At 46.3% G+C, this 18,591-nt stretch overlaps 1 protein-coding gene across 6 annotated transcripts in view; it reads left to right on the top strand.

Moving 5' to 3' along the window:
* Positions 1 to 18,591, top strand: part of DIP2A (DIP2 acetate--CoA ligase A) — an 879,263-nt gene that overhangs the window by 847,726 nt on the left and 12,946 nt on the right. For all 6 annotated transcript variants that reach the window (XM_085645155.1, XM_085645153.1, XM_085645151.1 and 3 more), the window contains 2 exons: positions 4,515 to 4,689; positions 6,207 to 6,330. In XM_085645155.1, coding sequence (XP_085501281.1) covers positions 4,515 to 4,689; positions 6,207 to 6,330 — 299 coding nt within the window. The remainder of the gene's footprint in view (positions 1 to 4,514; positions 4,690 to 6,206; positions 6,331 to 18,591) is intronic.

The following is an 18,591-nucleotide window of genomic DNA, read 5'->3' as shown; positions in this document are numbered from 1 at the left end:
ATCACCTCCCCCACTGGCTCAACATCACGTCGGACAGGTGGGTTTTGCAGATAGTCTGAAGGGGCTACTCCCTCCCCTTCGAGACTACCACCCCTCATCCATGCCAGCTCAATGCCATCGCATGTCAGAGGATCACCAGGCCATTCTCCAAAAGGAAGTCACGGCCCTCTTGGCCAAAGGGGCCATCGAGTGCGTTCTTGGGCCAGAAGTAGGGAGTGGTTGTTATTCCCACTACTTTCTGGTGCCCAAGAAGGACAAGGGCCTGCATCCTATCTTGGATCTCAGGAACGTCAACCGCTTCCTCCGGAAGGAGAAGTTCAAGATGTTGACACTGGCTCAGGTCCTGTGTGCCTTCAACCCTGGAGATTGGATGGTAGCGTTAGACTTGCAGGACTCTTATTTTCACATTCCTGTCCTGCCAGCCCATCGGCGTTACCTACGGTTCACGGTAGGCCAAGAGAACTTTCAGTTTCCTGTGCTCCCTTTTGGTCTTACCAGCGCCACTCGGGTGTTCACGAAAGTGATGGTGGTGGTTGCCGCTCATCTGCACAGATAAGGGGTTCCGGTCTTTCCCTATCTCGACGACTGACTGTTGAAGGCGGGTTCACCCCAGGCTTTAGTCACCCACCTCCAGACTACGACCGACCTGCATTCACTGGGGTTCATCATCAGTGTGTCGAAGTCTCATCTGATTCCCTCTCAGAAGTTCCTCTTCATCAGAGCGATTCTGGACACAGCTCAGTTTCGGGCTTATCCTCCCGAGCAGCGAGTCCTGGATGTTCGGGCTATGATTCCGATCTTTTAGCCTTTATCCCGGGTTTCGGTCAGAATGACCCTGCGGCTACTGGGCCCCATGGCCTCCTGCATCCTGCTGCTGGACTACTCTAGTTGGCCTATGCGGGCTCTTTCCGATTGCGTCCAGATCTCGGATGGCACTGCACACCAATTGACGTGGTGGCTAACGAACCAGGATTGGGTCAATGGCAGATCCCTCTCCCTTCCCCAACCAGAGTTCACAGTGGTGACAGATGCCTCACTTCTGGGGTGGGGTGGGGCGGCCACATGGGAGAGGCGAAGATCAAAGGCCTCTGGTCTCCGGCGGAGTCCAGGCTCCACATCAACCTTCTCGAGCTTCGGGCGATCCATCTTGCACTGAAGGCATTCCTTCCTTCTGTCAAAGGGAGAGTAGTGCAGGTGTTCACGGACATCAACACCGCCATGTGGTTACTGGAACAAACAGGGCGGGGTGGGGTCGTGGTCCGAGAGCCAGGAGGCACTTCGTCTCTGGAAGTAGCTGGAACATCAGGGCATGTCCCTGGTGGTTAAACACCTGGCAGGTTCTCTAAACACCAGGGTGGACGAACTCAGTCGCCGGTGCATGATGGATCACGAATGGTGTCTTCACTCGGGGCGGTGCAAGGTCTCTTTCAGCGGTGGGGGGAGCCTTAGTTAGATCTATTCGCCACTGAAGAGAACGCTCAATTTCAGCAATTCTGCACGTTGGAATTACCAAGGCGGCACCCGCTAGGCGACGCTTTTCGTCGCAAGTGGAGTTGCGGTCTTCTATACACCTTTCCAACTATACCACTTCTGTCCAGAGTACTGAAGACGATCAAGCGTGACCAGGCCCAATTCATTCTTGTGGCTCTGGACTGGGCACAAAGAGTCTGGTATCCCAAGCTTCTGCACATGGCCATTGATTCTTGGATCAGACTGCCCCTTCGGGAGGATCTTCTGTCGCAGCAGCAGTGGACGGTCCGCCACCCGAACCTGTCCAGCCTCCACCTCCTTGCGTGGACCTTGAGCGGCGACAGTTGACAGCTTTTGACTTTCCTCCCAAAGTCTCCAACGTTATCTTGGCAGCCAGGCATCCCTCCACCAAAACGGTATACGCCTGTAGATGGAACAAATTTGTGGCATGGTGTGCAGCAAAGGCTGTGGATACCCTTTCTGCACCTCTTTCGGAGGTTCTCCTCTTCCTTCTTTCTTTGTCCCAGAAGGGCTCTGCTCTGGGCACCTTGAAAGGCTATCTTTCGGCTATCTCAGCCTTTCTTCAGCTTCCTGATAAGCCATCTCTTTTCAAGTCCCCTATTGTAAATCGCTTCCTTAAGGGCATTACTCACTTGTTTCCTCCAATTCCTTTTGTAATGCCTCAGTGGAACTTGAACTTGGTTCTGACCTACCTGATGTGCGCTCCTTTCGAGCCGCTGCATAACTGTCCTCCATCACCTCTTCCCGCAGGATGAGTGAGCTTCAGGCCCTTTCTTCAAAACCTCCTTTCCTGCCTGTTCATCCGGACAAAGTTGTCCTTCGCACTAGGCCTTCTTTCCTTCCCAATGTGGTTACCTCTTTCCACATAGGACAGACCATCACTTTGCCAACATTCTTTCCACCTCCGCATCCTTCTAAAGAGGAGGAGAGGCTCCACCGCCAGGATCCAAAACGTGCGCTTTCATTCTATCTGGATCGCACAAAACAATTCCGGGTGGATGATCAGCTCTTGGTTGGCTACGTGGGCACCAAGAAAGGTCAGGTCGTGCAAAAACGAACCATCTCGCTATGGGTCATTCTTTGCATAAAAATCTGCAACTCCTTAGCGGAAAAAGGAACCTCCAGTGGGGTTGCGCGCCCATTCCACCAGGGTGACGGCAGCCACTACTGCTTTGGGACGTGGAGTCCCCCTCAATGACATCTGCCAGGCAGCTATGTGGGCTTCAATGCACCTGTTTACCAAACACTACTGGATAGCCAAGTCCGGCGAGACCGCTTCTATGACTGTTCAGTTATCCAGGACTTTCTGGTGTGAGCTTGGTTCGCAGACCTACCTCCACGGTTGGTATTGCTGGGGTATCTATTCTAAGGTGAGGAATCCATAACTAATTGTCTCTTTCAGGTGAACAAGTTACTTACCTTTGGTAACGATATATCTGTAAGAGACCTAGATTAGTTATGGATTCCTCACCGCCCCACCCATCCTCCCCATTCTGCGGACTGACTTATAGGGTAAGGGACTTCCTTTCAGGGCCCTAGTTTTGTGCACCAGTGGTCAGTGTCTTGCATGGCTCGTGCTTCTGGCGTGGAATGTCGTGTAAAGAGCTGTCAGCCAGCAGGGTCGGCGTCTAAGTAGATACTGCAATGTCATTCTGGCGACCACGACGCCAACGACTAACGCATAGTCAACCGACGCCACCCACCGACACGCAGGGGTACTGCTGAAGAAAAATTCTCCGGATCCTGTCTGACGCCTGGGGGTAATTCTAAGGTGAAGAATCCATAACTAATCTAGGTCTCTTACAGATATATTGTTAACGAAGGTAAGTAACTTGTTCTTCATTACTGTATAGCTTGCTTAACTGTGTTTACTGGCTTAGTTGCAGAAATTACAAAATGGTGACCGAAGCTCTGCACTTAACCAAAATCATTGTCATTCAGTTGCAATCTCTTTGACTATACCCCACGCTTTGAATATTTGTAACCCAAAACACTGTACTGCCCTAATTGCACTTTCCCACCCTATCACTAACTCACCTAGGTTTTCTTTTATAACAGGGTTTTAATATAATTCCACACTTCATGCTATACTGTATGGCACTTCTTGCTTGAGATTTTCGTGGCGCAGTGAATATTAGTGTTTGTTTAGAGCTCTGCTACTCATTGGGAATTGCTCAGTGGGTGTGCCAGTGAGCCGGGAATAAAGATGGGGTGCTCTGCAACCGCTGTCGGACGAGCAAGCACCCATACACAGGAGGCCCTGTGGCCCGGTTGTTGCCCTGCGCACAATACTTGAGAGTACAATACGCTCCCTTCCTAGCAGCAAGGCACCAGGCGGCAATGGCCTGCCCGTGGTGTTTTATAAAGAGCATTCTTTATGGGGCACTGGCATATTGTGCCACCTTTGAGGTCCTGTACCTTAACACACACACACTGCCATTGCAGGCTGCCTGTTTTGATGCAGAGAAAAGTGAAGAGTCGACTTGGCACGTATTCCTGTGTGCCATGCCTGCAACCCTCTGCCTACGGTATAGGTAAGACACCCCTCTTGCTGGGTGAACTATACCACTGGTGAGGGTACAGTTGCATGAGCACATACTCCTACAGTGCCTAAGTCTATTCATAGACATTGTAAGTGCAGTAAAGCCGTAAAGAGTATATGGTCTGGGAGTTTGTCATTACAATTTTGATTATTGACTTGCCTGTAAATCAATCCACTGCATTTGAACCTGTATTCAACTATATTTCACTGCATAAATCTTGCAAAGTGTTATGTCACTTACCTACACCAGGCTTGGCTTTGTTCTAGAAATAAAATAACCAAGTAATATTTTACTGCTCACCCACACTACCACAAATAGAGAGTAAGGTATTATATAATTTTACATCTGCCTACCTATGGGGTTCCACTGGACTCTGCACACTATACCTTACTTTGGTATAGTATATACAGAGTCAGCTTCCTACAAGATGGTACTGATGTTATATTCCTGTCGACTCAAATAGAGTTCTTCCTTTTTCAGATTTGGGTGAGTAGCCCTCACAATGCTACAGGATACCATACCGTGTATGGAGAAGAGGCGCTACATGCAGACCACTTCAATGCCAGGCTGAGCTTTGGGGACACACAGACAGTCTGGGCCCGCACAGGGTACCTGGGCTTTCTCCGCAGGACAGAACTGACTGATGCCAGTGGAGGTAAGAAGATTTTGAAGTCAATTAAACTGGAAATCAGCATTGTATGGAACTTAAATGGGTTCATGTCACAAGCGGTGGTAGCAATCACTGTATGGAACACCACAGCAATAAGATCAATCAGTGTCACAACTTGTTTGGCACAGAAGCTTGGACCAGCCACCATAATGAACACAACAGAGCTTTGGCATCAGCTGGTGTACAGACAAGAATAGGGATGAATGCAAAATCAGTATACAAAGCAAACTAGAGCCATGTTATGAATCGTTGTGCAGACTACTAGAGATGTGGGACCAATCACAGCACAAAACACACACCCGATCCATGGCATTAATTGCTATAACCTTGATCCACCAGAAGCATAGGATTAATCACCATGCAGAAAACCCACTAGAGTTATGTGATCAATTAATGTGCTGATCACAAACCCAGAGAGTATATCTGTGTACAGATGAGGGATCAACCACTGTAAAGAACAAACACACCAGATCTCAGGAGTTGATCATTCTGAACAGTCACTGTATAGAACGTGCACAGCCATGCGATAAATCACATGACGGTGCACACTAAATCTGTGGCATTAATCACTACAGAACACTCCAGATCTCCGGCATAAATCTCTGACTGGAACACCAGAGAAGAGGAATCAGCAATATATAGAAAACACATCAGAGCTATGGTGTACAAAAGACAAACTGCAGCTACTGAACTATTCACTGTACAGGAGACAAGCAGAGGCTGTTGGTTCAATCACTACAGAATATGTACCCAGGACGAAATACACCAGTTATAGAATCACTTACTGTCCACAGTACATCCCAGAGACTTGGGATCAGTCACTGAATAGAAAAGTACCAAGAAATCGGTCATTGCACAGAAAACACAGGCCTGTTGAATCACTCTGTTTAAAGTATACAAGAGGTAATTGATCAACCACTGTACAGAAAACCCATCAGAGCTATGGGCTTGATTACTGATAAAATTGAAACCCCATTCATAATTGCTACAGCAATGCAGCCAGTCAGTGGAAAGAAAACGGAATAGACCCACGAGAAACACTTACTGTACAGAATAAAACAGAGATCAGAAATCCATCAGTGTACAGAACGCACACTAGAGTTATTGAAACAACTGTACTAAAAAGTACATTCACACTATGCGATCAGTCTCTCCACAGAACACTGGCGACGAGATCAATGGCTGTATAGAATATACCAAAGATGGTCTTTCAGTCTCTGTACCGTGTTCTCACCGGATGGTTGGGACCAGTAACTGCAGAGAACATACACCAGATCCCTGAGTTCCATCAGTGTGCAGAGAAGATGCTGGAGCTTTGTGATCAGTTACAACACCTACCAGACTGTAAACACATCCACCATCACTATAGAATGAAGCACTGTCACTACAGTGGTAGAAATACATCACCTGCTGACTTTTATTGCTGTGTACCATTAATACATTTATCTCCGTGTACCATTAGTATCTTTGAGGAGACTGGCAATGTGTATGCTTCTTTCCAGAGAGACATGATGCCTTGTATGTGGTGGGATCATTGGATGAAACACTGGAGCTGAGAGGCATGAGATATCACCCCATCGACATTGAGACATCAGTCATCCGTTCACACAAGAGCATTGCAGAATGGTGAGTGCTTCGCAGTTAACCAAGGTTCACTCAAAAACAGCTTCCCACTGTTCATCTCAAACTTTCCTATGGATTTGAATCCAGCTCAGCACAGTATTCTTATTCTGTAAGCTGTAGGCTTACTCTCACTGCTCTTTTTGTTGTGTCTGACTGGATTCTGGAACAGAGCATCCCTCTTTTCTAGAATCTGGTTTCTCATTTACTGAAAGACAAACGTTTTCCATATTATTTATTTTACAGATGCACTGGTTTGCCCGAACCTTTATATAGCAGCTCACCTTAGTAGCCCATGCACGCTTGGGTCTATTACACTACAGCATCACTAAATGAGCACAGTAAGCTCCAGTCATTGTAGCTATTTCAGATATTTTGCACATCAGCTTTAGATGCTCTTTCCAGCATCATATTTTCTCTGACCATTTTCACTTTTCTTCACAACTACTGTACAGAGTTTTTGCCTCACTGAAACAATATTGCTTTTTCATTTGTGCGTGCTGTCAGACATTGCTGACACCCATGGTCTCCCTGGCTTACTGCAACTGGAATAATTTTGAGACCTGATGCTTATCTGCTTAATGTCCTCACTAAATGAAAAAGCTGCAGAGAAATAACTGCACATTTCTGAAACGCTGCAGTCTCTTGGACTGCTACATGGAAACAGTTACTTGCCTGTAGCAATATTCTTTTTTTTTTTTCTGATTGAAGCACGTCCATAATGTCTTTTTATTTGTTTTCGTACCAGTTCAGTGGCTGTAGGTCCAGATTTGGAACTACCCCGCATTGTTTAGACGCTGTATCCTTTCCGGAGTGTTGTGAATTTTGGACTTGCATGCATATACATTCCCAATTAACTCATTTAAAGTTTGAAGGGAACTGAACTTGCTCACGTTTCTAGGGAAAACTCTAAATATGGATTAGAATCCACCACCAACCATATAGATAGTATTGTAGATTAAATTTAGCAAATGGATTTTACTCTGTATTTAGAGTTTGTTACAGAATTTGGAGGATTTTCTGTTCCCTCCCAAATCTAAATGAGGCTCAGAATCATATTTTTTCAAGGTTTTACTTAAGATAGTAGTTTATTCTAAACCTTTCTTCAGCTTACGGCAGCAATGTTTTTGATACTAAAAAGTTTCAGCATATTGGTTGGTGCTAAGGACGTAACGATGTTTTAATATTCAGAATAAGGTGTACATCTTTATAGTCAACTCAAAAGATTCAGTATGGGTCTGTCCCCGTCACTCTTGATTTCTTACCACTGTGGCACCTGTTATGCTGAGATATCCAACATTCTTTCACTTATAGCTTCTGTGCAAGGTCCAGGAATTCTTTTTTCTTTTTAACAACAAATCTTTATTCATTTTCCAAGGTACAAAATGGGCAAAGCCCAGCAGAGATAGTACATATATTGTATTCGGCATACAGTACCTAGTTACATTATACAAAACCATATGACCTGCAGAACAGCAGACCAAATGTATAACATACAACATGGTCCAGTCATTCTACTATCTAATTAATTACACTTCGCATTTATTTGGTCACGGGTGATGAATTCCCCGTTTTGTTTGCAGATTTTACTTTTGCTGTCTCTTCTTAGTTATAGGGATATGTTAATGTCCGTCACTCTCTAAAGAAGCTTTCTTGGTTTGTTTCCTTACTTTGAGCGACATTATGTGGATTTAGAACCAGCATTTGTATAATACTTTTACCGTTGAAAATGAAAGGCACATGTTAACTATTATCATAGTAAATAATAATATAGAAATGGAAAATAAAAACTGATTAAAAACAGTATAATAGAAATAAATGAGTCAAAAGATAATTTAATCTAAAAGCGTGTTCTGTACTAGCCGTTTTTCTGAACCGTGCAGTTACCTTTCTTACTCTAACGCTGTGTCGTAGACCAAGTTCTTGTTTTAGGTCAGCCAGCAGAAGATTTTGGCCAGGAGAACCTGCATCTCCTGTGCTGTTTTCTATCTTAGATTTAAAAAACATAGGATCGCTCCTTTCTCCTACCAATTTGTTTTTACCACTGTTCGCTCTCACCACACTCTTACTGTTCCACCACTAGCCACCTCCCACTCTCGCACTACTCCCATTCATTTTCATGACCGTGACAGGAACACCAAATCTGGTTCCCCCTTTGGAGACATGAATAGGTTTACACACATGAACCATATCACCAACCTTGAAATTTGCTGTCTTGACTCTGTTTCTATCATCAAAATATATATATATATATATATATATATATATATATATATATATATATATATATATATATATATATATATATATTTTTTTTTATTATTATTTTTTTTTTAATTATTATTATTTTTTTTTTGCATTCGGAAAACTCTTTCCCCGACACTGTCATCTGACATTTTTTCTTGTCCAGACCTCTCCCATGTATTCATCCATGCTGGGCAAAACCATGTGGTAAACCTTCTCCCACGCAACAATTCCAACGGGGAGACCCCTGTTGCAACATGATGGGTGGTACGGTAAAATCAAAGCATATTCCTCCCCGCATTAGCAACTATAAACTTATTAGCAATTGCCCATTGCATGCAGTCCCCTAACACATTGTTCATTCTCTCAACGAGAACATTCATTTGGGGATGGTATAAGGAAATCCTAAGATGCTTTATGCCACTCTCATCTAGTAACCTTTTCAAATCTCCTGAAAATACCTGGACCCCATTGTCTGAAACCGGTGTAGCTGGAAATCCCTCCTTCAGAAGACTTCTTTCGAAAATTCCACAACCACTTTAGATGTTACCTCACCTACGACCTTTATTTCAGGCTATTTAATACAGTGATCTATTATGACTGGTACAAATCTAAAAGTACTGGCTAATGAGTGGAATGGTCCTACAATGTTGATGCCAATTGTTTTCCAAGGTCCAGTGAGTAATTCGATATGACATAAGGGATGTGCTCTTAATTTCATTGACTTGTCACAGCTGGAACAGCTCACATATTCTTTGACCACGTGATCAATTTCACGATCCATTGCAGACCACCAGAAAGACAACCTCACACGCCGTTTAGTCCTAGTCGCCCCTAAGTGACCTTCATGGCACCCACAATAATAGTATTTCTCAAAGCAATGGGTGGAATAAACTTGTCAGCCCTCAATAGTAGACCATCCTCCACAGATAGCTCCTCTGCTACCTTGACAAATGTCTTAAGGTCAAAATCAAGATGTCTCTCCTTTGGCCAACCTGTCCCAATATATTTCATGACCAGGCCTACAGTGGAATCTTTTTTCAGCACCTTCTGCCAATCCTGCTCCGTAATAGCTCAAACTAAGGGTAAATCAACATCTGCCATAATGTAATTCTCTTTGTCGTCCCACAAACTCAATTCCTTTTCATCCTCTACCCAATCTGATAAGAAATCAGCCCAAACATTTTTCACACCTGGAATGTATTCTGGTGCAGTCATCTTAGTCGAGAGTCGTGCAGTGCATGGTGTAAAACCTTTAAAATTCTTCCCACTCAGGATGTAGATCAAGGGTTTATGATCAATCTGAATCACAAGGTGTTTGCCCCACACATCGTTCCTAAATTTCATGATAGTCCACCAACAGGCTAACATCTTTTTCTTGATCCCAGAGTATTGTTTTTCTGTGTCAGACAAAACTCTAGATGCATACAGAATAGTCTGAATTTGGTAATCTTTTAACTGGCTGAGCACTGCACCCAACCCCACATTGCTTGCATCAACAGTAAGGACACACTGGAGCTCTGGATCCTAATGCTTTAAGACTGGGTGATGTCAATTGCTCTTTTACCCACTAAAACACTTCTTGACACTCCTTGCTCCACTCGAACGCAACATACTAAACAATGGCCTCAATTGCGTTTCATAATTCTGTATAAACCTAGAATAAAATTTGCATAAGCCAAGAAATGACTTTAGGCTTGTCAACTGGTGGTTTAGCCTAATTAATACTCTGCAGTAAGCTGGGTTTAGGGTTAATTCCCTGACTGGTAATTAAGTGTCTCAAGTATTCCACTTTGTCTGTGAGGAAAGCACATTTTTCTCTCCTGAGTACAACTCCTTGTGTTTTAAATCTGTTCAGCACTTCGTTCAAGTTCTTGTCTTGAGATTGTCTGTCTGAGGAATAGATCAAGACATCATCCTGGAATATAGATTTTCTGTGTATACCCTTAATCATGTTAATCATAACTCTCTGAAATACCGAGGCTGCTGAAGCCAACCCAAGCAGCATGCAGCTGTACTGGTATGTTCCAAAAGGGGACACATGCTATGAGGTGCTTAGACTCATCATCCAGTTCTATCTGGTGATAGGCTGATGCTAAGTTCAGCCTGGAAACTACTTTGGCCTCCTTCAATCCTGCCAACAGTTCTGAGATGTTGGGCAACGGATGTGTGTCTACCCATATTTAAACAGCAAAGGTCCACACACACACACCCCTCAACTCCCCACTGTGGTTGCGAGCCACAACCAAGGGTGACAACCACAGTGAAGACTCAACTGGTTCGATTATACCCTTTTTGCACAGCATGTCTAGCTCCTTCTTTAGATCTTTGGAAATACTAAAAGGCACACTTCCGAGCTTATGCTTGACTGGCCTGGCTCCCTCCTTCCCAATGATTTTGAACCCCAATATCCTACCCAACTCGCCAGAGAAAACATACGGGTATCTGTTCATGATAGGTTCTAGGTCTGGATCATCTCTAAAAACTAATACCTGCTCTTGAGTTCCCGGTTTTAAAATCCTGCCAAAGAGCCCCATATGAGCCATCGACCCCCCCCCCCCCCCTCCCCCCTCCCGTGTCCTTGTCAAATGTGTTAGTTTGTTCTTTTGTTTGCCAAGCAAGGCCTTGTTCTGGGCACTGTTGAAGGTTATGTTTCAGCTTTTCTGAATCCGCCGGACCAACCCTCTTTGTTCAAATCACCTGTTGTTTCTAAAGGGTTTACAGCATTTCTTTCCTCACACTCCATTTGTTATGGTACAATGCCATCTCAATCTAGTCTTGACATTGTTGAAGAGTGCTTGCACATTTACCATTTGTGGCTGACTCTGGAAACAGTCTTTCACGTAGCAATTACATTGACCAGGAAGGTCAAAAAGCTTCAAGCTCTGTCCGTTAACCCTCCATACACTAACATCTACCCAGACAAACTGGTCCTCCGGAAACATGCCTCTTTTCTGCCAAAGGTGGTCACTCCTATTCATGAATACCAGAACATCATTCTGCTCACTTTTTTGGCTCCACTTCACCCTTCTAAGTAGGAGGAGAAATGCCATAATTTGGACCCAAAAAGGACCCTCTCTTTTTATATTGATCGCACCAAAGATCACCCGGTAAACCAACAACTCCTTATTGGCTTCTGAAGTCCAGTTTCTGTACCTGCCCCCAAGGATTCTGACTCAGGATAACAGATGTCTCCAGTAGACCAATAACAAAGACAACACCATGATTTCTTGGGCTTGGCTCTAGGGGCTAGGAAAACACCCTTGGCTTCGAAATGACACACCCCACTCACACACAGAGGATCTTCGCCCTGGAGATCGACCTTGAAAGGAGCTACACATCCGTGCTGAGGAATGGCCCCCAGAGCGACCCTCCTTGCCTAACATGCTGGAGCTGTAAAAAAACTCAGCACTTAGCACTACCAACAGGAGTTAGACATTCAATGCCAAAATACAGTTTCAAAAATCTGATAGCCCTCGAGGATGAAACAATTGCAATGAGTCATTTGTGCCCTAGATGTCTAAGCCTGCTTTGAAACGGAAAACTGCTTTGACCGTGAGCACATATTCAGCTCAAGAGGCCACCGATCCACATACCTTACCGCAGGCAGATGGAAAGCAGAGGGCAATTTACCTTGACATAGTTACAGCTCATAGTGTTGCATGAGCTCCACAGTCTTCACAGCCAGGCCAGAGAAAGTGCAGACTGACTTACTTTTGAAGGCTCCATATGAGAAGAAATCAGTGCTCTTCTAAATAAGAGAAGACCGATGCAGTCCCATCTAGCCGTCCTTCACTAACCTTCCCATCACACTCAATACATTCTGTACATTTTGACTTGGACGCAGAATCCACAATAGTACCAATGCCACTATACAAGTACACAGGATCTACTGAGCAGCAACAGGATGCAAGGGACAATTATAGTGTGTGTGTGCAAAATGACCTCTTCACTTGAGCCATATCCAGTCAACGTTTTGTCACATGTTGATACATCTGCCGATCATGCAGTAATAACTTCACAACACCTCATCATGACATTCAACTGCACGTAGAGAAAGAGTTTGACTTCCTAATAGACATAATGTAAGAGAGTATTAGACAATTTTTGCCAATGATGAAGTGTTCAGTGGAAAACTTCGAAGACCCTGTTAAAGTCAAGGTAGTAACTTCAAGAATGGGGAGACATTATTAGTGGTTATTGTAGGAAGGTGAATATCTGACTATGGTTACCCCCAACTTTTTGCCTAGTGTCTAGCTGGTTTTTCGACTTAGTTGGCCTGAGATCCTGCCATTCAGGGTCTCAGGCTGTCTGCTCTCTCTTTAAAATGGACTCCATGTACCCTAGGTACATACCCAATTGGTAAGGATCACCTTATTGGACCCTGTACAGTGTACCCTAGGTACCCAGGGCATAGGTGTACCCTAGGCCTCCCAGGGGCTGCAGCATGTATTATGCCACCCCTGGCCTGGCCTTCCAATCAGACACAACTGGCTGATCACTCAGCTGGGGCAAGGTCGTGTAATCACCCCTTGCTTAGATATAGTATACCTATATCTACCCTTAAAATAGACACGTGTACCTATCAGCCAGTCCTATGGCAGGCCTTAACAATCCTGGAGGCAGAGTGCTTGGTAACATGTGAGATGGTGCTCTAGCATGAGCTGAGCCTGTCTGCAGCTTTCGGAACCATGTCCTTATAGCTGTTCTATGATATAGCCTACCATATACTCTTAAAGTGCCTTATAATCTTAAACGGTTATGGTAACTATGGTTTGGCTTTATCAAAACATGTTGTGTAAGGTGTCTAACACTTTGGAATAATACCCCCATACCATTTCTGCTGATGAGGATATTATTCCCCCCTTCTAGAGGGAGAGACATGTTAAAATCCTACTTTGCTGTTTAACTCTGACCAAAGCCTCAGCATCACAAAATGGATGCTGCTGCCACAGACACGAGTCTGACCTCCTGCAGCTGGGAGCCCTCCCAGCCAGGGAGGCCTGGACAATAGGTTTCCTGCTTGGGGAGGTGCTAGCACCACCCCAGACAGACTTTAGTGTATTGGGGCAGGGAGGGCTGAAAGGAATGAGACATGCCTGGGGCACACAAGGTGCTCCATGCATAGTCCAGTTCAAACCGGTGCTGGGGCACTCCAGCCCCAGCTCTGGCGCGAAACTGGACAAAGGAAAGGGGGTGTAGCCACTCCCCTTCCTGGTCACACCCATAGGAGGGACCTTGCAGGTAGCCCAGCCCACTAGCCCAGTATATTAGTAGCTAGTTGGGCCCTGCTAAATTAGATTATCCTGAACCTGCAACTTGAACAGAAACTCTAGACCTTTGACATTCGACGAAAGAAGAAGACTGAAGAATCTCCCTTGTGGCCAAGGAGTGGCCACCCTGTGCGAACAGGCACCATCAAGAGACTACCCTTTGCTTTGCTGAAGTTCTACGAGGACCCGACTGCAGAGCCTGACCAGAGCCTTGACTTCCAGACTTCTCCGACCCTGATCCACAGCCGAGCTGAGATCCGTGGAGGCGACTAGAGACGTGGGACCGGCTACCTGGGAAAAGTGGCGAGTAGCTTCCAGCGCAGCTTCCGAGGCACCCTCGAGGTTGTGCACCGGGGATTGAGAAGCCCCAACCCCAAGCACCATCTGCACCGAAGATCAGCCCCCCACACTTCACGAGTCCTGCGTGGGGCCCTTCTGCATTTTCCTGCTTGCCGCGTCTGTCCGGTTACTTGCCCGTTGGCTAGTAACCTCTGTGACGACACACCTTCAATTTTCCCCTGCTGGTTTGGCTCCTCCAGACTGGCTCCTGCTCCTCTGTGAAAGAGAAACACCCCAGACCTTCCTGGTCTGCACCAGAAGCAAGTCCTCCATTCTTCGTGGGTTCCGCTTGCCAAGGCTTGGTGAGTCCTAGTCCAACTTCGACGCCGCCGACAGCAAGAGCCTTCGTGGGACAGCTCGCCTCCTGGTCCTGGTCGTCCTCGACGTCTCCTGGCACCCGTGGCTGCTGCGACAAGCTTCCCCTCTTCACCTGCAATCTCCCGACATCGCCTGGTTCCTTCCTGGTCCCACGTGGTCACTGGCTAGTGACCCAGATTCTGTCCCTTCTGCTTGCAGGTATCCTTCCTTCTTGATCCCAGCCTTGGGATCCACCGGACACTCTTCACTGACTGCCTGTCAGCATCTTTCCTTCAGGCATCCATAAGAGTCGACGACGAAACCCGACGCAAGTTCACACCTATGCACCCGCAGCCCGTGGGCTAGGTAACTTGGGTACTCCGGTGCTCAACAGGGTATTGACTATCCTAGTGTCTAGTTTTCCAGTCGCGACTTCCTAGCTACTCCAGAAGTGTCCTAAATCTTATTTTTTCTAAACTGTACTGTTTTCCTCGATTATACGCGTTACGCGTGAGTGTTTCCACTCTGCACCTGAATCCCGTGGGCCTCCCACTTCCTAACCTTGGGTAGTATAGTGTAGCCCCAGCGATTCCCTAGGCCTATCCTATTTCTGTGACAGTGGTCCTCATACCACTTACTTAGTATATGGTTTGTGTGGCCCCTAGGGCCTAACTGTATTACTTACCTGTATGACTTAATGTATGCTTGAATAAGACTGTGTTGTACTTACCTCGAATCTCATAAACAGTGCTGAGGGTTTGACTAGAATAAATACACTTTATTTTATATATAGATCTGTTGTGGTGTCCTTTCATTTGGTATTCAAGGGATTATATATGGTATCACAGCTGGCTTCACATGCCATTCAGAGTTTAGCCTAAGACTGCTCTTGTCCATGCTACCACTAGGATAGCTGGTCTATAAGGTTGACTTTACAACCAATCACCATAAGGGTTGTTTGGACTGATATAAGGTGTACACTAGAACTAGTGACATCATACATCAGGCCAACTTCTCACATTGGTGAGCAGCGGTTGGGATCTGAGCTTGCTGTTGTAATACCATTGTAATCTTGAGATACTAAATTGAAAGATCACACAGATATTGTTTAGGTACATATAACCTAGATTATAAATACTTAAGTCCTACTGGACTTAGTTGTTGTAGGTTGAAGGGCCTAGCACACCCTGACTACAACTACTAGAGAGGTTTAGTAGATACAACTAGTGTAGGTAGGTGCACACACCACACCCTCACTAGATCATGTCCCTGAATGGAGATCACACTGATACTCCTTCAGGAGAGGAGAATCCTAGACAGATTCCCTCTAGATATGTTGCATCCACTTTCCAGGAGATGAGACATCTGTGTACCTCCAGGAAATTAAAACAGGGTTCCAACCCTACCCTTAGACAGCTAGTGGAGCTTCTGGTGGCCTATGATTCTGAAAGAGCTGCCAAGTATGGTGCCATAGCTGTAGATAAGGGCCTCCCCTCCACAGAAGAGACCCCTAACTTATCTGATACAGATGAGCCAGAGGAGACCTCCGAGGAAGAGGGAGGTAGCACGACCCCAGTCAGAAGACTTTGTCAGGCTAACTTAAGCTTGCATGGGAGCTTCCCTTACAGGCCCCCAAGAAATCTTAAAAAGAGAGATAGAAGGGGTAGATCTCCCTCAGGGGACTCTCTCCACTCCTATCACTCAAGAAGCTCCAATGCTTCATCCCACAGGGGGATGACTTCCCCCCCAGAGGAGAGAGCATCAGGCCAGAATGAGGGAAGCCAATCTGAGGATTGAAAGGGAAGAACTTGCCCTTGCCAAAGAGAAGCTTGCTCTGGCCAAAGAGAAGAAATTGTGTGGGTCAGAACCCACTGGTGGCAGCAACATTCCTAGAGATAGGGATAGGTCTTATGACCATAGAAACCTAAGCTAGATAGTCCCCCCCCCCCCATACAAGAATGGGGATGACATCCACAAGTGGATGACTGCTTTGGAGAGGGCCTGCAAAGTACAGCAGGTACCCCAGAGTCAGTGGGCAGCTATCTTGTGGCTCTCCTTTTCTGACAAAGGTAGAGACAAGCTCCTCACAGTTAGTGATGAGGATGCTGACAATTACAAAGTCCTGAAGAGTGCTCTGATAGATGGGTTTGGCTTAACCACTGAGCAATATAGGTTGTTGTTCAGAGACACCCAGAAGACACAGACACAGGACTGGTCTGATTTTGTGGATTGTGCCACTAAGGCTTTGGAAGGTTGGTTAACTGGCAGCAAGGTGCAGGATTATACAGGATTGTACAACTTGATTATGAGGGAGCAGGTCCTTAATAATTGTCAAAACCAGCTTCTCCATCACCTGGTAGACTCAGATTTGACCTCTCCCCAAGAATTGGGAAAGAGGGCAGATAAACGGGTCAGGACCAGGATTAGGCCTAAAAATCAGGGTGGTGACCAAAAGAAAGATACCACCAAGCCTCAAGAGAAGGGTGGGGATAAAACAAAAGAGAAATCTTCCTCAGGGCCCCAAAACTCCACTCAGGGTGTTGGGTCCCAAGCTCCCTCCTCTACCACAGTTAAAAAGCCTTACTGCCATGAGTGTAAAACTCCTGGGCATTGGAAAACTGACAGCAGTTGCCCAAAGGCTAAAAACAAAACTGTTCCTCCAATTACTCCTGTAACACCACCTATTACTGTCAGCAGTAATTCCCCAGGTGGTGGGAGTGCCCCCCAAAATTTGGTTGGGTTTTCTTGGGGAACACAGGGGGACCCTGGCTTAGCCAATTCCCCTACAGCAGCTACTCTTGTCTGTGATGGTGGCATGGGGTTTGCCAACTTCACTGCCTGTCCCAACACTTTGGGTAGGTACAGACAGGAGCCCTACATCAATGGTAGAAAAGCGGAGGCCTACAGAGACACTGGAGCTAGCATCACTATGGTGGCCCATAGGCTAGTTCCCTCTGAGCAGCTTTTGCCTGGTTTCTCATACCAGGTAACTAACATTGATGGCAGACAGAACAGTCATCCCATGGCAGAGGTATGTCTCAGCTGGGGAGGTGTCACTGGCCCTAAGAGGGTGGCAGTGTCCCCAACCTTGCCTGTAGACTGCTTATTGGGGAATGACTTGGAACTCTCAGCTTGGGCTGGAGTTGAACAAGACACCCATTCTAAAATGGTAGGCCTTTCACAAAAGGGTAGTGGGGTTGTGCCATTCACAACCCCTGTCCAAATAGATTTCCTCCCTGAAAAGGTTGGAAGGGCAGTGGTAGCCACAGCCCAGGCACAGACAGACTTCCCTGTAGAGATTGGCAGAGCTGTGACAGCTCAAACCCAAACTGAGTGCCTCCCTGGAAAGGTTGGCAAGGCTGCAATGGTCTCAGCCTATACTCAGACTGACATAGGTGTAGTGAGGCCTGAAACTATGGATCACTCCACACAAACAGAGAGTAGTGGGGAGGAAGAAAAGTCTCCCTCCCCCCAGACATTAGGAAACGGTCAGCCTCCTCAGGGATCTGACCTCACCCCTTGTGAAGGAACTGCCCCAGAGGTAGCCAGGCCTGGCCTGGCAGAGCCTCTGATGTCAGTGGCCCCTTCCAAGGTGGGACCCAGTCTGGTGCAGGTAGCCTGCCTCTCTCTACCCTGCCTCAGTCAGCCCAGAGCTGTAGAGGTCAGGGAGGCCAGTGGACCCCAAGAGGGCCCCTGTCCACAAGTACCCCCCCCCCCCCATCAAAAGAATGAGGATTGCCTGGCTAGTAGCCCTAGCCAGGTGATGGTTAAAAACAGTCCTGAGGGATCCCCTTTACAGGTAGTTAGGGACCTCCCCCAGAGGGATTCTGCTGGGCACAGGCAAACATGGGACCTCAGGGCCCCAAACCTGACCTGTCCCTCCAGTAAGCCCACAAAAGGGACCCAGCCTCCAGCTTTAGGTAGCCAGAGGTTCACCCTGAGAGCACAGTGCAACTCAGTTAAAGAAAGAAAGGCATTCATGGTGGAGGATGATTGAAGGAAGCTGAGGCCTTACTTTGAGGGGTTTCACTTCAGTACTCCATCTCAACACCAGCCTTTTACTTTGCAAAGACACACCCAAGGTAGAGATTCCCTATGATACCTTTAGGATGAG

The sequence above is a fragment of the Triturus cristatus genome, chromosome 3_1 (genome assembly GCF_964204655.1).
Source record: "Triturus cristatus chromosome 3_1, aTriCri1.1, whole genome shotgun sequence".
NCBI lineage: Eukaryota > Metazoa > Chordata > Amphibia > Caudata > Salamandridae > Triturus > Triturus cristatus.
This window is presented reverse-complemented; position numbering and strand designations above follow the sequence as displayed.